This window comes from Anomalospiza imberbis, chromosome 1 (assembly GCF_031753505.1).
Source record: "Anomalospiza imberbis isolate Cuckoo-Finch-1a 21T00152 chromosome 1, ASM3175350v1, whole genome shotgun sequence".
Lineage (NCBI taxonomy): Eukaryota > Metazoa > Chordata > Aves > Passeriformes > Viduidae > Anomalospiza > Anomalospiza imberbis.
Genome location: NC_089681.1, coordinates 144,880,554 through 144,905,881, shown reverse-complemented (window position 1 = coordinate 144,905,881; position 25,328 = coordinate 144,880,554). Strand labels below are relative to the sequence as shown.

Here is a 25,328-nt window from a genome sequence, read left to right as displayed (position 1 = left end):
GGGAAGGCTGTGAGAAAATCAGAGAAAAGAATGAGAAACAATTCTGATCTCCACTTGTTGCACCTGCTGTTGTGCACATGTGGAATGTGTCATGGAGATTTGTTTACCATAGGGTGATTTCTTAATTGGGCACTGGGTGGTGTTTGGATGGATTGAGCAATTAGGTCAAAGCTGGATCGGATGGGCTGGAAGGGTTACTGAGTTTCTTAATAAGTATAGGATAGGATAATAATAAAGCAATTGATCAGCCTTCTGCAATCATGGAGTCAATGCTAATTATTACTCGGCTGGGGCCCTGTGGAGACAAAACACTGAGTCACAGTGTGTTAAAGAGAGGTCCTCAGTCCCTCAGTGAATGTTGCTCAGCACCCCTAGGACCAGAGCCATTCCCTGTGCCTCAGCCTGGCTGTCAGGCCCCAAAGGAACAAACCCCTCAGATGGGAACACACAGGGAGCAGTCTTGGCAAGAGACTTTTTTATGCTCCCTGTACATTTTGGACATCCCATCTCTGCTGCTGCTGCTCTTGTGCCACTGGCAGTCACAGCCTTTTGAAGACTCAACCCTGTTTCCAGTAGGGACAGTGTGGGCAAGGTTGAGGCACCCTTTGTCATTTCAAGTGGCAATGTGAGGGTTTCACACCCCCTCTGCCTGCAGGAGATCAGGGGCTGTGAATCTGCCCCTGCTCCAGCCCCACCTGAGCACCCAAGGTGGCATTGATGAATACCTGCTAAGTCTCTGTAATTAATGAACATTATCAGTGCTAAATAAGGGATGTCTTATCCCCTTTTAGAGGTCTTTTGCTGTGCCCAGAGCCCTGCTGTTCTCCTCTAAGATGTATAGGATATATAGGTGTTATGCATCTCTTCTGCATTCATTTTCTTGTGCTACAGGTAGATCAAATAAATACAAGAGAACAGGAGTTCACCACCACACTACTTGAATGATTTATTTTATTTAGGTTTGTATTTGGGCAGTTATGTACTACATGTGTTTGTACATCATGCTGTAAGGTTTCCACTTTATTGTGTCATCTGGCTACAAGTGAGTTGGGAATCTGGTTTGGTGCAGTATCCTCAGAGCTGAAGAGTACCACTCTGAGGCACTTAAACCATTGACATAGTACTAGCATGCTTAGGAAAATGAAAGCTCTCTAAGGTGGTACAAATGGCACATCAAAACTGCTGGTCATTTTTTAAAAAAAAATTGGAGCAAGGCATTGTTCTGGTTTCTCTTTGCTTCATCACAACAGAAGCAACTCTTGAGTTGAGGTTACAGTAGTAACAAGCCAATTCTGCTCACCTCCTTTATCTATTTTAGTAAACACACACTTTTACCTCTGTGTTGGGGTTCTGAGTAGACCTTTCCAGTTGGCCCATTTCCCATAAATTGCATTTCCACTAGAGGGCATTCAACATACCAGTAACACGTCCTGTGTGTCCCCTGGGATAAGTACCTGTAGTGTGTGAGAGCTGCAGTCCAGAAAGGTGAATGCAGGGTGGCTACTGATGCACAGAGGGGGAAATTGAGTGAGGTGAATTAATCTATGCATTACTTGTTTAATCTGCTCAGTGGAGTTTTGCCCAAGTGTTGTTTTCTGCCTCTTCCTTCCACTTTCAGACTTGAGAACAGGAATCTGAAAACATTGTGGGTTTGCCTTCTCCAAAAATAAAGACATGAAGCAGACATGAAGGGCTTTGGGTCCCTTTGTGCCTCTTTTAGAGAAGACAAGTGTTGGCAGTGTTTTCATTGTTCAGACTCTTGAGGAGGTTATTTTAGGTTGGAGGAAAAGCTTATCTACCACACAGCTAGCAGGAATGCAGCAACATATGCTTACCACAACAGATTTAATCCCAAGAAGTCTAGAAACACTTGATAAAAAACACACCAGCATACAAATCCTCACAGCCATCAGAGTCCCCACCAGAAACTGAGGGCAGTGTTCACCACAACCCATCCAGCTCCTGTGAGCCTGTTGGGGAGGCAGTGAACACCAGAGAAAACACCAGTGCAGGTGGCAGAGGTGACATCTTTGCACCTCTTGGTGTTGTTTGGGAATAGTTGAGAGAAGTTATGAGGCTGACATGGTGTTCAGTGGGTCACCACTCCTCAAGGCCCAGTGGTCACACCCTCTGCTGCAGGTGATGGCAGTCCTGAGGAGATCCTCTCCAAATGCCCAAAGGTGGACTCAGCCTGCCCAGCCTGCAGGATCCGCATGTTTTATGCTCAGAAACTGAAGCTGTTTGGTCTTTATGCCTCCATCACCTGTGGGACTTCAGAGGTTGTCATGGTATAACTTTCAAGTATGAGACATCGTTAGGATAAATGTATGTGTTAATCATCCATTTAACAGTGTAATTATTTTGCATACCCCTCACTGTTAAAAATGTGTGGCTTGTTGTGAGTTCAGGTATTTTTTGCCTTTTTTTTTTGTGGAAGCTGATATAAAAGTAAATGAAAAATAACAACCATTGTGATGAAAGGTGTACTTCATAAAACTAATGCTTAAAAAGCCACTTGCTCCAGCTGCAGCTTTTATGTACAAGGATCTCTCAGGCAATGTATGTGCTTACATAAGAAGTCTTTCACAACATTTACATTTAAACCAGTCATCATCTTATATGCAGATCATTTATTCATCCTATAAATCACTCTGGAGCTAAAAATGAAGATGTGGTTCTCTCTTTTCCAAGCAGTAGGCTGCTAAACAGCCTAATATGTTTGCAGCTGTTGTGAACATGGGGATTCTCTGCTTGACAGTGATATGGGGGGGGATATTTTCTCATCCCTGGTGATGTCTTTTACATTTTCTGACTGGATATTTCAGTTCCAAAATATATGTTGTGGCTATTCAGTAAAAGTTATGAGGAAAGGGAGGAAGGAAGGAAGGGCCAAGAAATAAATTCTTCTACTCCTACAACAACAGTTAAAAAGAATGCATACTGAGTCAATAAGGAAAGAATTGAGATGCTACCTAGAAATAACCAGGAGCTATGGGGGGAAAATGTCAGTGAATATTGATCCCAAAGAGGACAGGGAACAGGAACACTAAGCCAGACTATGAGGAGGCAAACTTTGCAAAAGCAATTTGGAGACCATTCACAGCTGGCACTGAAGCTGGGGCCTCAGAAGTCTCTCTCACACAGATAAACAAGTGAGAAAGAGGCATCTGTTGCATTGCAGCTGCCAAGGTCACACCAGCAGGAGCAGGCAGAGTGGCAGAGTAAAGCCAGCAACAGGGTCTGTATTCCTTACAGGGATAACACAGCGTCAAACAATTGTGGCACTGCTCATCCCCTGCCTTTGAGACTGGGATGATGTATTAAAATATATACACTGACTCAAAAAATAACCCCACAGTGGATTCAGAGTAATGTTTTTGAGCAGTAACTACTTCAATGGAAAAGTCTGACTGTCACACTTGATCTTCAGGGCAGGCAAACCAAAGTGGGTGCAGAATCCAGAAGAAGAGCACAAGTACCTGCCTGCTGTGTTCCCCAGAGGCACACTCCAATCCAGGCAGGAAAGTGCTATGCAAAACAGCTCTAGCTGAAAAGAGCAGACTTCTTCACAGCTTGCATGCCCGTGTTGTCTTATTTGTTTACCATGAACTGTGGGGTCCTGGAACTTGGAGCTGCAGCGAGAAATGCGAAGCAGCAGAATATAGTGCTTCAAATCAACCTATTATAATAATTTTAAACCACCTTCTCCTGCTCGAGATTAAAAAAAGAAAAAAAACAAAGCAACTTAGTGAGGCTTTGGTAATGGACAAATAGTACCAACACCACAGGGCTATTATGCAGACACACAAGTCGTTCTTGCAATGTCCATTGTCTCTGCGTCCCCTGCTGCCACACACCTGCTGTCTCAGATAGCAGGAGTTCTCATACTTGTGGGAACATTTTGAAGTGTATCCCCTGTAGGAACAGATATTCATGCAAATGACTAATTAATGGCATTGACTGAATAAACTGGATTTGATCTGTTAAATGAAAATAGCACACCAGATTGCTTTCTTAATGATTTTGCTCATGCTTTCTTAATGATTTTGGTCATGCGTAATGGAAATGTGATGTATTTTTAACTGTAACTATATTCATAATCTGTTATTTCCTCTAGTCTTTTGAAATCTGGAAAATCATCCATCTGAGTGGATCCCCAAGACAGAGAGGTCCTCAGTGGAGCCTCTGAAAATTCCTCTGGACATAGGGACTCTCCCATGACTAACCCTTGGTAGAACCAACATGTTGGAGACAACCAGAGAGGGGCAACAGTAGCAGGGCTGATGCAAGACAAAGCTAATTAGTGCATATCCTTAAAGGCCAAAGATTTTCTTTTCTTTTATAATAAAATTAGTTTTGGGATGCCCGTTGACAAACTGAGAAATCTTGCCAAAGCTAGGGATTAACTTGGAGCAAGACTAAAGTGTTTTTTTGGTCTTCTAACAGGAATTATTATGAGAAGCAGTGCTGGGGATGGTGTGTAGGCAATAGAGGTGCTCTGCAGCCTTTGTAGGAGTAGGGCTGATGTCAGCTGATCTCCCACTAAGTGTTTCCAATTCTAAATTCCAGCTGGGGACGTTGCTGTGCAATAATGTGATATTAGTGTTGTCACATTCTTGGAGAGGGGCAGGGCACAAACTGTGCTTTCTGAACAAAACAAAGTTAAATTCTCCCTCTTCAAAGCTCATTCAGATGAACACAGAACAGAAATCTCCAAAATGAACAGCCAGAATGTCTGCCTGCTTCTGAAACATCTAAAGCATCATCTCCTGTAAAAAGAGCTTCTAACCATGCAGCCCTCATGGGTTTACAGCTTTCTGTTCTTTGGCATCTTCTGTATGAGGAGCCCTTGACCTCCAGAGGGACCTGCAGAGGAGGCACAGCCCCCTCTTACTCACTGCATCTGAGCCATGCAGGTCTGGCAGGAGAGGGGCTGTGCCATTGCTTTTTCTGTGGATGAGATGTTGGCACCGGGACTGAGGAGGGGTAGCTGGTCACCAGCATGCCCTGGCACATCTTGGGACCATGGGCATCTTTATTTTTATGGACCCTTCCTTCTTGTTCCTCTTTGAATTTCTCTATAAAAAATTGGAATGGTGGTGCAATAGGGCACCAAAGGTATTTTATCAGTCTTGGAGGTTGAGTGGATTTATCTTTTCTGGAGTATGTTGCTGGTCCTAGAAGAGCATTGTTCAGGGAGACCTTCTCACACCATTGCTGCAGGAACTGCCAGCCTTGTGTCCCCACCCTCCTGCCTCTACACCTTGGAAAGCAGCATCAACACACACTGAGCGCTGCTCCTCTTGCACCCTGTGGGCCAGTATTGTCCAACCTTTCAATGACTGAATGCTAAAATCCATGGCTGCAACATTTTTCAAGGTTTATCTCACCTTTCTCATCGTGGATGCCTGTGCTGGCAGAGTCTGTCTCTCTTCCTGAGTTGTCTTTAAAATGTCTACTACCTATATAACAGTCCAAAAAACCTGTAGCCCTTGCACCTTTTCCTTTGTAACATAGCTCTGAGTAGATTTTTCTCTTCCCATGAGCTTCCCTGGGTGCTGTGTCCTTCCTGAACCGAGAGCAAATCAACCAAACCAGTGGGTACTGTCAGCAAGTGTGAAGCTCAGAGGGGCTGGATGTACAAAACCACATCATGTGGTGTGTTATGCTGGAGGTAACACATTACTGCACCCCAGATATTAATGGTACTAATGGCTTAGACCCCACCAAAATTTCAGATATGTAACTCTCCGTGGGATCTGGTCATTATCTGGAGAAAGGAGTACATTAGCAGACTGATCAAACGTGTGGTTAATCAAGTAGAATTAATTTCTACCCACTGGCTTCAACTTCCTTGATGTGGCAATGAAAGGGGAATAAAAAACCCAGTATGGTACAGCTAACACCCAGGTTTCAACGGAGCAGAAGGGTTCTGCATCCAATAACTGTACCTGCTGCTGCAGGCTTATCACTGCTCTTAGTCTGTGCTCCCTGGAACAGATGTGTGCAGCTGGAGGGCTCACTGTGAGTGCAGGCTGCTGGTGGATCTGTCCTTTGTAACACACAGGGAATAGGAATGCTCTGCCCTGACTCCTGAGAGCCCATTGCTGCTTCCCAATAAGGAGCTGCTCTGTATCCAGACACCTCTAATGCCAGGGAAGGGCAGAATCAAGGATGGCCTTGTACCCTGATCTGCTTAAAAATGTTTGGGAGCAGTAACAAACTGCTCCTTTTGCTATCATATGTTGCTGTAATTCTTCATCAAAAAAAAAAAAAAGTTACTGTGCTTCAGCTCCTAGGAGTTCACAAGTCTTTGTGGTGATGACAGTTTGAGCTTTTGTTCCATCTTACCCTCCAGAGCCACTGGAACATTAATTCCTCTTTGCAGTGTTCAAGGTTTTCAACAATCTTTGAGCAGGAAGAAGCTTTGTGGCGACTTTGTGAACTCCAAGGAGAATTTTAAGAATGATCCCAGACCACAGTCTTGTTCCTGCAGTCTCGGGAGAATGAAGCACTTTCCTTCTAACAGAAAATGCTCTAGGACATGTGTGACTAATTTGTTACAAGGTAATTAAAAATTATCTCTATTACTGCAATGCTGCATGATTTTGTTGAAACAAGCACTCTGAGTGAAGATGAGTTGAGAAGCTGGAACAGCTCCTTTCATCTGTTGTTGGTTCCTCTCCTGATGGGAGGGAGTTGGCTCTGTCCTGCTGTGGGGCCTGAGGAGGTAATTGCTGTCAAGCATTCATGTGATTGTAGCTGGCATTTTGAACGGGCATCTTGGTTAATGAGGAGAGCTGTCTGTGCTCAGAGTGGGCTCCTGAGCTGTCCCAGTGGTGGCACAGTGCAGACCACATGGATTGATGGAGGATGCTCATGACAGAGATGCAGTTTGTGTGGGCAGGGAGTGAGTCTGGAGACTGACACCTTCCCATGGCATGGGCAGGGAGTGGAGACAAACGTGTCAGGTGTGGGTAGTAGAGGTTGAACAGCCTGTTGTATATTTGTCCCTGGCAGGGAGGAGCAACCTGCTCCCTGTATCCTTGTGATCAGCTGGGATGCTGTGGAGGGGGATGGATGGGAAGGTTGTACTCCCAGGGTCCTTGTCTGTCAGTGCTTCCTGCCACGCCCCAAATGGGAGTGTCTGGGACCCATCCTTCTGCCTGCTGCCTTTGGCAGGTACAGATTCTTGTTCTTTGCAAGGGCTGTGTTAATCTTTCATCAGTGATGACTCAGCCAAGCAATAGCATTGGTGCCCTAACACAGCTCAGAGGTCAGGAGGGACAGCCTCACCCTGCTGATGTGTGAGGAGATTATTCTCTGCCTGTGACTAATAAGCACTTCTGAATGGCAGTGGCCACTATTCCTCCTCCAGTGTCCCCCCAGGAGGTGTTTGGCAACCTCAGACCCCCTGTGATCAAGGCAGGAGGGTGACAGAGAGCTTGAGGATGTCACTGCCCCTGCTGCCACATCCTCAGGCAGTGAGCAGCTGGTGGACATCTGAGGGGATGGGACACCCTGGCCTGGTCAGGGGTGACAAGGAGGTTCAGCCAGGCAGGGAGATCAAGGCATTTCAGAAACACTGGGGTGGCTGTGCCAAGCACTGGGAGATGCAGTCAGAGCAGCAGCCTCCTAATGCATTCATGTAATGAGGCTCAGCCACATGCATTTGCACAGCTAACTGCTGGACTAATTAGTACAATTAACTTCTTATGTGTCCAACAACAAGCTTAGTGGGAAAAAAAAAATCTACATTGTAAGGGAGAGTGGCCATTTCCAGAACAACAGTGAAAACTGTGTCTTAAGTTGTTAACTGTGAAAGAATTGAATCTGCAGGGGGAGGGCATGCAGTGCAGTTAAGTTTAGGGATTGCCAGTGTAGGTTCTGAAGGGACAGGGACACAGTGATTGGCCCATGTTTTAAAAAGGGATCTGTTTTGCAGAAGTTTCCAGCATGTACACTGGAGGAGTAAAAATAAAAAACAACCAACTAAACAACAAAAATCCCACAACCAAAAAAAAAAACCCCAAAACCAACACATCAATTCCAAATACAGTTTTGTTTTATTTGAATTCCTCTTGGAAAGAAAAATAGCAGAAGTGGAGTAAAGCAAGCCTTCATTACCACTCACAACAGGTAGAAAAGTAGACCAAGCCAACTGGAAAATTCAAACTGATCCACTTATATAAAACCTTGAAAACAATTCTGTTCTGATGGCTGGGGAAAAATGTATGAACAATAACCTCACAGTAAACATTTAGAAAATACTGTGACTTAAACTATGGGGACTAAAGAGATGGAATTGCAGTGTAAGCTAGGACTGTGTCAGAGTGTAATCCAGCAAGAAATCAACACAGGCTGTTAGATTTGAATGCAAATTATTGTTTCTTGTTAGAGAGGTGCTATTCACTTATTTTTTAAATGAGCTGTTGCCTGGATTGTGGCACCTGGGGAAAGGCAAGGTTGGCCAGTTTACTACCAGAACAATTCCGTGTTGCAGATCTTTTATGTCATGGTTCCTATGAACTCCTGTAAATGTAATGGTGAAAATGCAGAAACAGTTAGGGAGTCTGAGTGGTGCCTTGTAGATATCTTTAGGAAAACTTGGCCTGCCATTGATCTGTTCCTGAACCAAGGATCAAAATTATCCCAGGTGTAAGGAGACATTGACTGCAGGGGTGCTGGTGAATGTGACCTTGTATAATAAATCCGTGCTGCAAAATTGAGGATCAAATGAGGCATAATCACTTCCCTGTCAGATAAACAGTGTGATGTTCCCTTTCCTTAGCAGACTGAGCCGAGATCCCAGTACCACGTGAGTGAGAGAACATTTAGCTTTACACAGCACTCCAGCCCTGAGGACAGCTCTGGGCTCCATCCTGGCTGTGCTGGGTAGGAGGTGAAGATGGGAGAAGCAGCGAACGTGGCATTTTCGTGTCACCAGGTGTTGGGGTGAGTGAGGGTTCGCATCAGTCCCAAGCAAACACCGAACTGTGCTGCTCTGAGTTTTGTCCACTGATGTGAGGGCTCCTTCCTGGAGCGCGGTTCTCTCCCTGTGCCTCGTGCTCAGGCACATCCCGTGTCACCCCGTGCTGACAGCGAGGTGGGCGAGCGGGCTCGGAAGGCTCCTTTGACAGCTCTGATGTGTCGGAGAGATCTCTGTTATGGCAGAGAAGCTGCAGGGAGCGAGCTACAGCAGCGCGGAGCGGAGCAGGGAACGCGTGCCCGTGTGTCACCCTGCAACGTGACCTACATGGCAGCCACCATAGCAGACATGCACGGTGGCCCCCGTCACGTCAGGGACATGGAGGGGGCTGGGGGAGGCTGGGGGCCACGTTTCACCCTTCGGCAGTGAGGGGCAGCTCCCCGGAGCGTCGGTGCCCCATCTCTGGGAACGCGCTTCCCCGGCAGCGCGCTGCATCCTCCGGAGCCGCGCTGGCGGCGGGGCAGCGGCTGCCCTTGGCACAGCTCCGCTTCCGAGCCGGGCACGGGAGGCGCCGGAGCCTCCGCGAGTTGCGAGAGGACGGGAGCGCGCCTGCCACAAACTCCGCGTGTGCGCGGCCCCGCGGGGATGCGGGACGGGGCTGCGACCCCGCGGGGATGCGGGACGGGGCTGCGGGACGGGGCTGCGGGACGGGGCTGCGACCCCGCGGGGATGCGGGACGGGGATGCGGGACGGGGCTGCGGGACGGGGCTGCGACCCCGCGGGGATGCGGGACGGGGCTGCGACCCCGCGGGGATGCGGGACGGGGATGCGGGACGGGGATGCGGGACGGGGCTGCGGGACGGGGCTGCGACCCCGCGGGGATGCGGGACGGGGCTGCGACCCCGCGGGGATGCGGGACGGGGCTGCGGGACGGGGCTGCGACCCCGCGGGGATGCGGGACGGGGCTGCGACCCCGCGGGGATGCGGGACGGGGCTGCGACCCCTCGGGGATGCGGGACGGGGATGCGGGACGGGGCTGCGGGACGGGGCTGCGACCCCGCGGGGATGCGGGACGGGGATGCGGCCCCGCGGGGATGCGGGACGGGGCTGCGACCCCGCGGGGATGCGGGACGGGGATGCGGGACGGGGATGCGACCCCTCGGGGATGCGGGACGGGGCTGCGGCCCCGCTGCCCCGGGAGGGGGATGCAGGAGTGCCGGCCGTGCACATCCCCGAGCCGCACGGCGAGCCGAGGCAGCCCGGTGCATGCGCAAGGCGCGGGCGGCCGCCGTGGAGGTGGGGAGGGAGCGAGGACCACATCGCTGCCTCCGGCTCCGAGCTGCCAGTTGCTGGTTGCCAAGCAGTTATCATTGTTTCTGTGACGATTGCAGAGGCTGTTGCTAATTGAAGAAGCCCCCACAGCATCCTTCTCTCTGCTCCTGCTTCTGCTTTTATTTTAGAGGCTCAAGGGGGAAGACAGCCAGACTAGTGCTTTTTTACATTGCATTTTTATTTTTTTCTTTTTGTGGGGGTGGGAAATTTCTCAGCTGGTGATTAAGTGATGGACTAGTTACTCATCCGTATCCCTTTAGTCTTTGTGTGTGTGTGTGCGTGTGTGCGTGTATGTCTGAACACACAGACAAGCTTACACACACACACACACACACAGAGTAAAATCCTGTTTGCCACTGCAGTGGGCACAAATAGGTGAGCATGACTACAGCCAAGGAGCAAAATGCATCAGGGAAACAAGCCCAACAGCAAGACCAGGTAACGCTTATTTTCCTCAATTTCAAAGAGATACAGATTTGCAATGTGTGGCTTTTTGTTTCTTGTATGATTATTATGATTTTTTAAAAAATCTTTTTGGTGTGTGTTCTTAAAATTGTCATCTGAGTCACCAGCCAGTGGCAGGAGGGAAGTGCTGTGTGGCTGGGTTCAAGGTCTGCTTTCTCGGTGTGTGTGGAGACTTGGGGGGAAGCTGAAATTGTGCTAATTTTAACAGCCTGTATCTCTTGCTGAAGGCAATAGAGGTTTGTTCTGTAACTTGTTCCTTACATCTGTGCTGGGAGGGGGGAGTATGTTGGGATGGAGGCCCTTCTCACTGGAAGAAGGGGGCAAGGGTATTTAAAATCCCCTCTGCAGATAGATACAAAATTGTAAAAGTCGTGTTCAGCTTCTGACTTTGTCATGCACTTTCAGTGAATTTTTCTTGCCTGGCATTGTCTTGGAGGGGCACTTCAGGGTACAGCGTGTGCCCAGGCTGTGCACGAGCAAGCAGGGATGGCAGAGGGGGCAAAAAGCAGCTGCAAGTAGGTAAAACTCCTGCTGGCTTTGGGGCAAATTGCTGTGCTCGCAGCATATCTGAACTCAGTTAATTTATTTCTCTTGGTAGGCGCTTTATGTGTTTCTGGAGAGGTAGAAAGTTAAAGATTTCATTTTCTCTGTCAAGCCTGTATTTTGGAGGATATTCCTCTCAGCCTGCACTTACCAGGATGGAATGAAGTCAAAACTTTCCTGTCTAAAAAGCAGCGGGAGGCAGAAAAAAAAAGAGTTGTATCCTCAGCTGTAAAGGATGGGCAGAGTTAAGAAGTGGTGGCATGAGGTGAAATCTGGCTGCGATCTCGGAGCTCCAGCTGAGGCTGGTGAAGGTTCCTGGGCTCTGGGGGCACTGGCAGATCAACATCTCCCTTCTCCTCATCCCCACCTTCCCCTCCCCGTGCCTGGAGCACCGCGGTGGTGGAGCCCAGACACTCCAGTTCTGCTATTGTTCCTCATCTCCTTAAGATGTTGGAAGTTCTCCACTTTAATCTTTGGTTAGGACAGCACAGGAGGATAATTTAAACAGATCTCTCAGGGCACAAATTAATTCTTAAAATAGTTCTTCCGGGAGTGATAGGCTGAGAGCCTCACATATTGTTTTTCTTTTTTTTTTTTTCTTGTTACAGTATTTTAGTGAAGGGAAGACACTAAGCACCACAAATAGCATCATATAATCTGCATTTTCAGGGTAACTTTATACCAGTGACCAAAACAGTCAGGCTCAATGGGTCAGAGAAAACAAGATGAAAACAACTTTGATATTTGGGGTTAAGAAACTATGCCTTCATCTAACCCTGCAGGTGTTGGACTGTTTTTGTCTCTTCAATGCTTTTGGAATATATATTTTTGTCACCGTTTGCTGCAGGTTAAAATGAGTCTACCTGGGTTTCTGGGAGGCAGGGGTTTAAAAGTGCCTTTCCTGAACAAAGAGGGCTATGGGGCTATCCCTTCCTCCTCCTTAAAGCTGTGCAAAAATGTTGAGTTTTGTAAGTCAAGAAGTATATGCTGCATTTTAATAAAGCAGAAGTGATTTTGTTTCAATTAGTGTTACCTGCCTAGTGCCATTTTGCTGTTGGCATGCCATGTCTTTGCTACTTTGGTCATCCTACATGCAGTACAAAATGCTCAGAATAGGTCTTTAGTATATGCAGAATCTTGACTGAGTATATTCCATAACTGGCTGAATTGCAATTACACCCATATGGTACACTTAAATATTCTGGGAGAACGGGCTCTCTCAGCTCTGCCCTAGTGTGAGCATGAAATAGAAATATCAAGAATACATAAATATCAATCATATTGATGAATATTAATGCCTGAGTCTGTGAGCAACTTTGCTCGCTCCCATCATTTCTTTTATTGTTTTCACAATACATTATTAGTAAAATGGCTTGACAGCAGGGGGTTGAATCCAATCTCTGTCTATTGATTTGAGTGCACTTTTATCTTCCAACACCAAAAGCAGATCTAAACCCTTATTTTATCTAAAACTGTTCATAACTGAAAAAAGGCTCTATTCAAATTCTATTTCTAGCTGAAATTCTATTTCCAGGCTTATGCATATCAAGAATTACTGAGCTTTTTTTCCTTGCTTAAAAGTGATCAAGAAACTGAAAAATGTAGCTTGGGGAAAAATTGAAGGCAAAGTGCTGGTCTGGCTGTAGAGGACTGAGTCTTTTTCAGTAGCAGCTGCTGCTGTCGTAAGAGATTTTGACCATCCCTTTTCTGTGTTCCTTGCTGTGACATTCTCTGGATCCAGAGGCAAGCAAGTGTCACAGTTGGCTTAAATGTGTGCTGTGTCCTACCATACTAACCCAAACAGAAGCTGGCCATGAAAAGACACTGCTGGAACAGGGTGGGGAAAGTTTGAAAATGTCTGCAGAAGCTTTGCAGGCAAAAATTTAAAAAGCTACTTTAGATTCGTATGTCTATATGCAAATGAAGTCATGTTCTGTCTTGAGATTTACAAAAATGATAATAATTAGAAAATGATTGGGATGTGGAGATAAGCAAAGCACTGCTTCAGCTGCTGAAGGCAGGCAATCCCTTTCTTTCTTAGGTAATTAAAAATGTTTCTGTACAATTTCTTTCTGATAAGCAATGCTGCTCACCTCCATGCCAGTTAAACTGCTCAGAATTCCAGTCATTTATCTCCTTGCTTATCTGTCTCATGGGTCTGAACTCTAAGTCTTTTGGACATCATGTACAGAGAACATTCTGTAAGTGATAAGTAATGCTGCCTGTTACTGTCAAGTTGTGATTGCTTGATCAAGATGTGAGTTGGACGTGGTTGCCTCTGTGCACTTGGCTGCTCCTGATGCAGCTGTGGTTTCTTGTTCAGAGGGCTGGAGTTGGGCACAGTGCAGTGCACCATTAGCACAGCTGGCTTTCTGCTAGGCCCAGTGCTCAGGAGTCCGTGGCAAAGCCTGCAGACACTGATAGACTCAGGATCTGGCTCAAGAGGACTAGAGAGTCTTGCTCCCCCCTCGGGATTTGTTAGCTGGATGTGTGGATAATAAGCCATTAAAATGCTTTTCCATTAAAAAGGGGAAGAAAATAGCAACAGCAGGTCAAGTACATTGACAATGCTTTAGCTATTTACACAGGCTGAGGATCTCTGTGTTTTAACATAAGCCTGTAAATTTATCTTATTTTAGCCCAATTCTTGCTACTTTTAATGGCCTTTGGGAATGCAAATAGCTCTGCAGTCATATATAAAGATAAGGAGGCTGATTTTTTAATGAAAATGTGGTAACAGGCATAATGCTAAAATGAGATTTTCAAATATTTTAAAAAGTGAGTCAGCATATCAAGTATAACAGGATCACAGATTCTCAAATAACAATTTTTATAAAACATATTTAAAGGATTGATTGGTTAATTGGGTATTTGAACACTGAGGATAAGGATTGTTCTCGTTTCTTTTGCTGTGTAGAGGAGAACTGTCAAGGTCTTATGGGGAGCAAGATCCTGTTCTGAAATGTGCTCGTGTCCTAGACAAGGTTGCTAATGACTGCATGGAATCCATGTAAAAGACTGAAATACAAGTGAGGAGACAAAATAGCTTGAGGGCTGCCTTACTGAAGTGGGCTCCATGGAGGAGTGGAATCAGATCAATAGAACAGTTCTGCCTGTGAGCTGTCATTAAGGTAATCAATTCTGAATTTTACAGAACAGTTGGAATTCCAAATAAGAGGTGTGATGTCTTCAAGTGGAAAGAGAACACATTTTACTTGGAAAACCTAGGCCAGACTCAAGAATAAAATGATGAAAAGATTAATATTTCATGCTGCTAATGTTCCCCTGCCACTCTACTTCACAGAAATAGCCTGTAGTATCTTGAAGAGTGAATACAGTTGGAGTGTCTAATATACTATGCTGAAATGTGCCTCTACTTGTGTAACTTTATCCAAATAAGAAGCTAAGTGTGCACTTCAGCTGCATTAAGCAGACATTCCCCCTGTGTTGTTTTAATTCAGGTAATTCTGGGATTCCAGTACCAGGGGATGCCAATCCCCGTGTGCCCTGCTGTCTTCTTGCAAGGTCGTAAACGTTCTCTATCATTGTGAGCTGAGTCCTGTGGTGTTACTTCATTCCCAGAGTAGGTTAAACTAACAAATATGGGTGTGCTCACATTGGGAAGTGGTGTGTACCCACCCTGTGAGAGTTGGAGAGATGATATTGAGGTCCCAAACACATATTTTTGATTGGGGAATTATTCAAATTCCAGACAGGTGTGCATGTTCTTTAGTAGCTGTTCAGCATCTTCTGTTTAAGCTTCATCTGAAATGAAGCCAGTTTCTGTACGCTGAGTCTACTGTAAAATGTGAGTGAGAGCATGGCAGATGTGTACAACTGAGAGATTTGTCAGTAGTGTAGTTCTGAAAGGAACAAAAGGACTAGAAGGCAAACAAATGTAACTTCATGTGAGCTACATTCCTATATCCAAAGATATCCTTATATATATATATATTATTTTTTTCCCTCTGAGGTGTGACTTAAAATCATTCCAGATCTTCTCTGCTCACTTGGCTGCTGTCCAGAAAATCACTGCCCCTGGGTACCAAATGTCTTGGTTGGTTCTACATGCTTTGCATGAGAGAATGCCACAATCCTGATTCTCTGTGACAACAAAGCCTCCCTACAGCACACGAGCAATACAAATTATGTCCAAAGAGTGCAAGATCCCTTCACATTGTAAACAGGCAGTGGTGTACAGTGGTGAATTATAAGTTGTGAATTTTATCTCTTTGAAGCAGGGAAGGGACTTTGCCCTTTTATTTGTTGATATATTTCTGTTGTATGCTAGATCACAAAGAGCCACTGCTGAACCCTCTCTCTTTTTTAGCAAGGTTTGAAGTTCCACATTTCAACTGAATGTTTGTAAGCAGATGGAGCTGTGAATTCACAAGAAAGCTCTGATTCACAGGGCCATTATCTGGCACAGTCAGACTCCCCACTGCAGCATCCCAGTGGCACAGAAACTCCATGCAGAGGAATGGAATAGCACCATGAAATGCCTCTGAGGTGCCCAGATCCAGCACTGGCCTGAAAGGAGCCTGGCCTGGAGCTGTTGAACAGGTGGGAGTGAGTCTCCTGGGAGATGAGCTAATTTAGTGTGTTATCTCAGTGACTTGTGACAGCAGAGCTCCTACATTCCTGGCTGGAGCTGGAAACTGTCACATCCCAAAGGTGAGGCCCTGCTTGTGAGAATCCCTCATTCTTGTTGCAATATTCTGGCTCAGGTTATTTGAGCTGTGCAGAAATCAGGGGCAATGCCACTTTGGGAAGATGTCTGCCAAAGAGAAGGGAAAAAAGAGAAAACTCTGATTTGCATGGAAAACAATAGGTTTCTTTAGTTTTAATGGAACTGTTTAGTATTTGCTGCTTGAGGGCATAATTTTTTAGAAATGAAATTATTCGTATGAAAGAATACTTTTTTTTCTTCATAACAACTCTTTAAATTACATGTCTTATTTTAGACCTAACACAGGCTTTCTCCAGGAGTCATAGAGAGCATTTGTTCATTCTGTTAATGGTATCTGATCTATTCCTCAAGAGATTAAATTTCTGTAACAGCACTCCCGAGAACACTGTATTCAAGAACGTGGAATTGCATCAAACTGACAGTATTTTCTAACTATTAGTTTGTCACAAGGAATGCAGTCAGCTAAGCCATGGGGAGGGGGAGACAGAGGTGGAAAGGAACACGTTTGGTGTAAAACTGGAGTCTCAAAAAGAAGAGACTGCAGAGAAGCCTTTTCAGAATCCAGTGCTGAAGTGGAAATGCTTCTGGAAGGCCTCTGGAAGGCCACAGCCTCTAAAGTTCATACATTTCTACAAGATGCTGCTTAAGACTGTGTAAATTTTACATGCTCTTTATGCCTTGACCAAGTGGGATGTGCTCTGCCACTGTCCTTGGTACAGCTGCTCCCTCCATTCCTGGCAGAGGAGACTTGTGTTGCATATTGCATTCTTTCCCATTAAATCTTTTTTTTTTTTGCTGCTGGATAAGGGCAGAATAATCTGTCTCTGAAGTTCACTGGTTATCTGGGGTCATGAGGGTGTGTTTGAATGCCACAAGACTCTTAGAGAATTTGATGTGTCATTCCAGTTGTGGTCCATTAGCAGTGCTGTGCATTGCTGCAGGCATTTCATGAACAGTGGTTGTACTTGCTTTCAGTTCTTATGCCTTTAATGCTGCTTCACTGTGATCTTTATCAGGCATTAAGTTGTGATGAATCATGGTCACTTTGGGTGATGTGAGAGAAGGCAGCACTTTTAAAATGATGTAGAGAACAGTAATGTCTATTTTCTAACATAGTATATTCTGTATGTTCTACATTCACATTTTTTATCTTTTGTCCGTTTTTTTTTCCTTTCATCTTTTCTTTCACCTTTCTGTTCTGCCCACTCTGATTCTTAAGTAGGATTTAAGTAAATGAAATAGAATCAGAGAAAGGAAAGGAGAGTGCCAGCAGCAAAGGACCAGGAAAGCTGTGCACACTCCTTCAAAGTGCAGATGTGATGATGTGAAGAACTAACTGTGAGAGGAGTGCCTTCAGCAAGTCTGAAACTTTTGTTAAACATAAATTTGGAGAGGGACCTGTATTTGAAACCAGTGAAAGGGGTCAAGAGTGGAAAGTCAAGTTATTATGAATTTCTCACTTTATGACAAACTTTGAGTGGGATTATTAGTTGGATTTGAATGACAATTCAGTGGTGGAGTGTGGAACTTAGTCCTTCTTGTGTGCAGACATCCACTGTGGCTTTGAGTAAGAGTGTTGGGTCCTTAGTGGCAGCCAGTAGTTTCTCTTCTGCTGAGATAGTCCATGTTGCCTAAAATTTGGCGGGGGGAAAATATCTGGGAGTCTCCTGAGGACAGCTACATGAAATATGGAGTTCTGAGATACCAGAGTAATTCAGGCTTCACGCGTTCCTGAGATATCAGAGAGATGCACTTCTTGATGTTTGGAGAATGTAGGAAAAGGGTCACAGGAGGAAATCTGAAAGTTAAAACTCATTCATTAGATATGAATAAGAATTTCAGCATAAAAATATCAAGATAAAGGTAAATGCTGTCAGGACTTGAGACAGTTATGAGCAAACTTGCAAATGAGAGAGATAATGCACAGAATCTGAGGATTGTATGATTCTAAGGTTTTGGAAGCAATTTTGTACTTTAAGGTAAGATGGAGATGCAGCTTTCCCCTCTCCATTGCATAATACAGAGACCTTTTCTGAGAAGGAGTAAATTAGTAGGTTTTTTTTCAGAAGAAATACTGCAGTGTAATTAGGAGGCAGAGAGGTTAAATGGAAATGTAAATGGGGGGATGATGAGCCAAGGATCTGTGTGGTCATAGGTTAAACCAAAACCTTTCAGAAATGGAAGCCAGAAGCTGAAGTTTGGTGCTGGGCAGGCTGATGGAGAGCATCTTCCTGGAAGTCAGGATGAGGGGATGAGCCAAGGCTGGAGCCCAGGGTCTGGTGTGTATAGAGAGAAAGCCCTGAAAAAAGTTGTGGAAGTTGCTGGAAGCTCTTAAGTGTGATGGTAGTGGAGAGGACATGGCTACTTCCCGCCTCCATTACTTAAAGTCCTTCACTATATAAAATCCTTTACTATATTAAATTTAGGAAACTGCTGATCTTCAGAGGTCCCTTCCAACCCTAACTTTTCTGTGACCCATGAGAGATGAGATGGTGAGGGGGCTAGAGGGTGGCTATTAACTCTTTGGACTAGTTACGGGAATTACAGCAGAAATAGGCTTGGGTTTGGTGGTGAAAGATGCTTGTGGAGGAAGGAGCTTCAGGCCCCTGTTCACCTGCCTGCCTTGAGCAAAGCAGCAAAGAGGGGTTTATTTTGGCCAGCTCTCAGATACCCTGTTCCCTTCAGAAACAACCTGCCTTCAAAACAAGTACCTAAATAGCACAGTGACCAGAGTGCCCTGCTTTTCTGTATGAGAGGCATGGTGGGGGAAAGCCAGCAGCTGTATTTGCCAGGGAAAAAGATTCCCAAAACAACAAGAGGGAGAAAATGGTCAAGATCCCCCTCTTGTTCAGGGAAAGGGCTCTGCTTCTCTCATTTTTCCTTTTACTCCCCATCCCTGAGTGCTCTGGTTTGCCTCTGCCCTTACTGCTGCTGGACTGAAGCTTTTTGTTGAGAGACAACCTGTGTGCTGTCTGCATGATAAATGATCAGTGGCAAGCAATCTAGGGCTATTACTATTATGAGATACAATTTTGTGAAAGAAATTGCAGGTGAAAAGTGCAGATAGACCATAATTTCTCCGAGAGGGTTTTGCCCTAGACTGCTGAACAACATCTGCTCACAGAGGCATAACAGGGGCTCTGCTTTGGGATCTTGTTGTCAAATGGCCCTGCAGTGCCAGCACCTGGGGCTGTGCCTCTGGGCTAATGGCCTTGGCAGGAGAGGCTGCTGAAAGGATAGGACAACCTCCTTGCTTTGCTGGTGAGGGAGGAACATTTCCCTGTCTCAGACAAGCACCTTAAGAAAGCTGAAAAGCAGATGATGACGGGCAGAGGGTAGACCAGTTTTGTTAGAGTTGGTGAGTGCTGGGATGGAGAAAAGTCAGCAGTGGAATCCTGGTGAGTCACCAAGGGAGCAGGAGCATCCAGACATCATCTCTCTGCTGCTCCCTCAAGCTTGGTGTGTCCCTTTCAGCCCTTTGGTGGGCACCCACCACCCATCCAGGGTGCCAAATCCTTGTGCCCTCCTTGCACCTCCATAAATACACAAGTCTAAGCTGAGCAGGGAACCAAGCCCTGAGTGCGTCTCATGGGGAAGGAGGGTGAGACAGACTGAAGCAAACACTAATGAAGAGTTAAGCTGAGCTTACAGAATAAAGAACATGCAAAAAGCTGTTAGAAAGGGGAAGAGGATGAGTTTGAATGAAGTAGCAAAAACAAGCAGATCTGGAGGCTGAATTGTTGTCTTTTTTTTTTTTAACCATTCAGCTTAACATCCTTTATTGATCTGAAAACAAATGGCTGTTCCTTTTATTGTTTATAACATCAAAAGGCATATAAATAAAAGTAAATTTTACATAAAGTTTCACAATGTTTTGGCTAAAGTACTTTCTATTGCTGCTTAACTGCTGCTGGGCCTGAAATTGGAGAGATCATAAGGCTTCATCTGAAGCAATTAGTCTGCAGTTTTTGACTCCATTACCTTCAGTTATGTCTGTGGCCAAATAGTTACATGCAGATATTTAAGAATTAGTTGTAGTGAGATATTGTCAAAAGTGAATTCCCAACTTAGGCTTTAATTTATTGTTAATTTAGACTGTCAGAGATACTGTAATAAACATATAATAGCATATTATGTGGAATGCATTTTGGGTCATTAATTTAGCTTAATCACACATTGTGACCAACCTCTCAACTCTTTTTGTGTTGGGTTTAAAGGGGTCTGATACTTAATCTTAATGTGGTTGTCGGAATTAACAAAATGTACATTAAGTTGTAACTGCTCTTAAGTGTGCTGAGAGCCTCACACTTTCATGTTTTTGTTTTCATGGCCAGAAGCAAACAGGTTATTTTCAAATGCACTTGCAGTATTTTGTGCCAACTCAAGGATGGACGGGAAAAAGATAAAGAAACTCAGGGATGGACAGGAGAAACAGAAAGAAACTCAGGGATGGACAGGAAAAACATATTGCAACTTGGCCCATGTTAAATGAGAGAGAGAAGAGGCATGGGTTGATAAATGGAAAATCAGATTATATAGCTTGAAGGATGTAGTAAGGAAAAACTTCATGGTTGTTACAACTCTGAGATACGGTAGTGTTAGAGAAAAAAACAGCAATTGCTCAAGGTGGGGAAGCATCATGAAACTTTTTTTTGTTACCTAAATTTGGGATCATGCAGATGTCATTGCAGTGAGTGCAATAAGCATTGACTAGTCCTCAAAGCAGGAAATGTTTTTCAACTTTGCTTCTTCTTAAGAATCCCTGGCACATCACAGTTTAGTTGAATCTAATAGACTAACAACCTTCCTTTTTCTAATTTTCATGTCCCAGTATCTGTGATTTAAAAGTTAATTTACAAACATTGCTGAGAATGCTGATCCATTGACTCTAGCAAGGATTTGAGATTAATCGTTGTAATCTTAATCATTGGAGGGTGCAGTTGCATTAAATTGATTTATTTTCCATGGTGTTTTCCTCGTAAGGTACAACACATGGTTTTACGTGGATTATATTGGTGCTTGACTTTGCCATTGCAAGTCCTGGTATAATTAGAAGTTTTGTTCCAACAAGCTAAACAAGCCAGATAAAGAGCAGTTGCAAAAATATGGGACAGAAAAATCCAAGGAGAAATTGATTGAAACAGCCCTGGAAAGTACTTAGCACATAAAGTTTGTGCATTAGGGAGATTATATTGATTGGGAAATGCTTTGACTTTGGTTGCTGAGGGCTGTTCAGTGCTTGCTTGTCCAAATCAGTATCTCTTGGCAGGACCAGCTAACCTCAGTTACTGCTCCCCTGCTTGAGAAATGTTGCCTTCCCACCTCTGAGGGTGATAATAAGTAAATAGATGATGTCTTCTTTTGGTTTTGTGCCTTGTTTACAAACTGGGCATTCCAAAGCCCTTCTGGGAGACTACAAGACTGAGTTGTGTATGAGGCATCTTCTGCTCAAATGTGTTAAGGAATTCAGTTTTGATACTGGGCTGTAGGATGACAGAGCATCCATGTGTAAAACAGAACTGTAAGAAATTTTGGAAAGTGTATGTATCTGAAATTTGAGATGTTTTGCATGACTGTCTACATTGAGAATAAATCTGCTGACTTCATCAAGCCAGAGGTGTGGAAATCTGATGGAGCTCTGTCTGAGAATGGACTTCAGGATTAGGACTGCAATATAAATTAAGCCTTGTGTACTTCTATATATAAGACTATGCACAATTTGTGTATTACAGTAGACCTTGCTGTAGCAACTTACAAGAAGAAAGAATTGATTCTTTCTCCAACTTTTTTTTTCAAAAAGGCCAAAGAAAAGTGACAAAAAAAGGCTATTTGGGAAACAAAAGCAAAGAGAAATAAGCTCTATTTGTCGAGAGACAGCTAGAAGTAGCATGAGCACAGACCATCCCAATAGGATTCTTTTGGGATTATATTTTTAGCCTCAAGTACATTCTTTATTTCTCATGTGTCTTTTACATGGCCTGTTGAGCTCAATTACTTCATATCTTTGTGTACATAGAACAGTATTCCACATTGGAAGAAGGTTGTGGGTGGTTTCCTCATTATTTGTTTCAGAAGATTTATTTTATCACCCATTGCCTCCCATCCTCTTGCTTGGTGCAGAGATACTGCCCCCACTGGTCTTCTCCTGACCTTTGGGTGGGAGGTAACTAGAATGAACTTGGGGACCATGTAGGTTTCCTGCGAAACCTCCATTCTAGGTAGTGTGCTTCCTAAAAATTCATGTAGGCTCCTAAAATTCCTGCAATCTTCTATAAATCTTAGACCTTTTCCAGTCAGTTATAATGCTCTTAGCATCTGGATAGTAAATCAGTGTTATCAGTAAATAAAGTGTCATCTTGTCTGTCATGCCAAAAGGGAGCAATTTTTTTTTTTTTTTTTGTTCTTCAGCATCCTGCTGTGAATTCCAGAGAGACTCTGGTGATCAATAGCACAGAGCCCCTGTCACAGGCTAAGCCCAGGTTTTAAGTCTTCAGTGATCTCTCTGCTGTAAATTACAGCTGTTTGAAACTATGATGCATAGTTGTTTTTCTGTAAAATGCAGTTCATTTGTGCAAGGATATTCCCATTAAATCATCCAACTCAAAATATATTGGGGAAACCTTTCAAATCTCCACGGAGCTCTGCCTGGGGATGGGTGGGGAGCTGGCTAAAAACTTGCGGATCAGGATTGAAAGGAGGGCAGGGACAGGTGACTTTGAGAGCAACCCTGAGGAAAAGAACCTGAGGGTGTTGGTGGATGAGAATCTCAACATGACCCAGCAGCATGAGCTGGCAGCCCAGAAACCCAACCGCATCCTGGGCTGCATCACCAGAAACGTGGCCAACAGGTCGAGGGAGGTGATTCTCCCCTTTCACTCTGCTCTGGTGACGCCCACCTGGAGCACCGTGTTCAGCTCTGGAGTCTCCCATAGAAGAAGGACAGAGGAGGCCACAAAGGTGGTTGGAGGGCTTGGAGCACCTCTCCTATGGCTAAGAGAGTTGGGGTTGTTGACCCTGGAGAAGAGAAGGCTCTGGAGAGACCTTAGAAAACCTTCCAGTGCCTAAATGGGGCTATAAGAGAGCTGGAAAGGGGCTTTCTACAGGTGCTTGCAGTGGTGGGACAAGAGATAATGGCTTTAAACTGAAAGAATAGGGTTAAGTTAGATATTGGAAACAAAGTCTTTATGTGAGTGTGGTGAGGCTTTGAAAGAGGCTGCCCAGAGAAGCTGTGGCTCTCCCATCTCTGGAAGTGTTCAAGGCCAGGTTGGATGGGGCTTGGAGCAACCTGGTCTGGTGGAAGGTGTCCCTGACCATGGCAGGGGGTTGGAAGGAGATGGTCTAGTCCTAAGTCTGTCCAACCCAAACCATTCTATGGTTCTATGGTTCCATATTGAGTATGTTTGGACCATAAACCTAGTTTTACCTAAGAATTTGTGTGTGTCTACATTAAAGTGTAAAACTAAAAAAGACTGAAATCAGATGGGGAATTACCAAATCAAAAAAATTCTCATTGTTCTAAAAATGTTTCTTCTGCCCAAATGTGCAATAAACTTCTGGGTTTATTCTCAAAGGTTTAAAATATCTGAAAATTGAAACTTTTTCCCACTTTGGTACAGCTGGAGTTAATAACACCCTCCAACATACAATTAACATCATAAATCTCTTTCCCATCTTGCTCTAGGAAAGTAAAGAGGTCTTGGCTGGTTGCTATTTCTGCAATAAAGCATTCTGGAAATACTGTTCTATGTACACAAAGATATGAAGTAATTGAGCTCAACAGGCCATGTAAAAGACACATGAGAAATAAAGAATGTACTTGAGGCTAAAAATATAATCCCAAAAGAATCCTATTGGGATGGTCTGTGCTCATGCTACTTCTACCTGTCTCTCGACAAATAGAGCTTATTTCTCTTTGCTTTTGTTTCCCAAATAGCCTTTTTTTGTCACTTTTCTTTGGCCTTTTTGAAAAAAAGTTGGAGAAAGAATCAATTCTTTCTTCTTGTAAGTTGCTACAGCAAGGTCTACTGTAATACACAAATTGTGCATAGTCCCACCGAGCAGAAAAATAGATGTAGCAAAGGTTTGGGGAAGAAGTTCATGAGAGATTATAATGAATCTACATGAGCGTGCTCTTTCTCTGTGGAGTCACTGTTCAGGGAGACTGTGATACACATTTTACAAACCATCTTCCAGATTATTTTTCATTCAGTTCCAGCCAGGCACTTACGTTTTTGCTCACAAATGCCTATGGGTTTCAAGAAACACAGCCTCCAATATCCACTGAGCCTTTGTTTTATTTCTCCGTGGCCCATTTCTTGAGTAATGGTTTATGTTGTTCAAAGAGAAGAAATCAGGAATTCACTTGTTGAGAGCTACTCACCAAATACTGTTTGTACTTTTATGTGTGGTTTGCTGCTTGTCAGGTGTAATGCATAACTTTTATCTATTTTTATGGCTGAAACTGCTGTTAAAACAAGAGATGACAGTTGCTCCAAGGAGACTGAATTGAGGTGACACTCACATGTTTATACTTCATTACTTTTCATTGCCTTGACAGTTTCTGTAGAGTTTCTTTCAATCTTAGAAACCTTCAATTATGATTAGTGCTTGGCTCCCATGCCAAAAATTGATTGAACTGCGTTTTGTATGGTATTCATCAACACGGATAATACAACTAAATCAAGAATAGATCAACTTCAGTTAAGGGATTCTTCAAGACTTGTGTTGGCAGTATGCAAAAGTGAAGATCTGTCTGAAAAAGATGTGGCATTCACTTGTCCATTTGTGCTGATTGTCTTTGCAAATATGACCTATCATTACATTACTCTTTTGCTTTCATATTCTGTGAGGGAGGGAAGGATACTCAAAACATTTGTAGTAAGCTAGACTGTTAGCTCATGACTGATAAAAATCACTCTTGTCCAGTTTGTGAAATTTCAGTGGACAAGAGAAGACTAGGAGCTTTCTTTAATATAAATAAATAGACAAATAAATAAATAAAATCCACCCTTGTGACTCTTGCCTGCAAGAATCATGGATTTAAGGGAAGAGAGATTTTTGCAGAATCTGCTGCTGCTGTTGCTGGTCTCCCAGATCCCCTCTGAGTGCCTGGGAGGTGTTTGCAGAGGGCTCTGGAGGGTTCTGCTGTGTCCCAGTGCCTCGCTGCAGCATCCTGCTCCCGCCCTGACACCGCGGCACGGGCAGATGGCTCAGGGTGGCACAGAAGGCTCCTGTCCATTTTTAGCAGCAGATTTCACTGCCTGTTAGCCACTTACTCTCTGTCATTTGGGCAATGTTTCAAACTCTGGCCACATTATTTAGCTTCTAATAACCTGGGGTAGCTCCTCTTTTCTTTTTTTTTCCCTTTTT

At 44.4% G+C, this 25,328-nt stretch overlaps 1 protein-coding gene across 5 annotated transcripts in view; it reads left to right on the top strand.

The window, feature by feature from the left end:
- Positions 1–25,328, top strand: part of DPP6 (dipeptidyl peptidase like 6) — a 534,562-nt gene that overhangs the window by 280,226 nt on the left and 229,008 nt on the right. Inside the window, exon 1 of one of the 5 annotated variants that reach the window (XM_068174750.1) lies at positions 10,246–10,699. The exons of the other annotated variants lie outside the window; for them this stretch is intronic. Coding sequence (XP_068030851.1) covers positions 10,643–10,699 — 57 coding nt within the window. The 5' untranslated portion in view covers positions 10,246–10,642. Of the gene's footprint in view, positions 1–10,245; positions 10,700–25,328 lie in introns of those variants that run through there. 5 annotated transcript variants of the gene reach the window in all.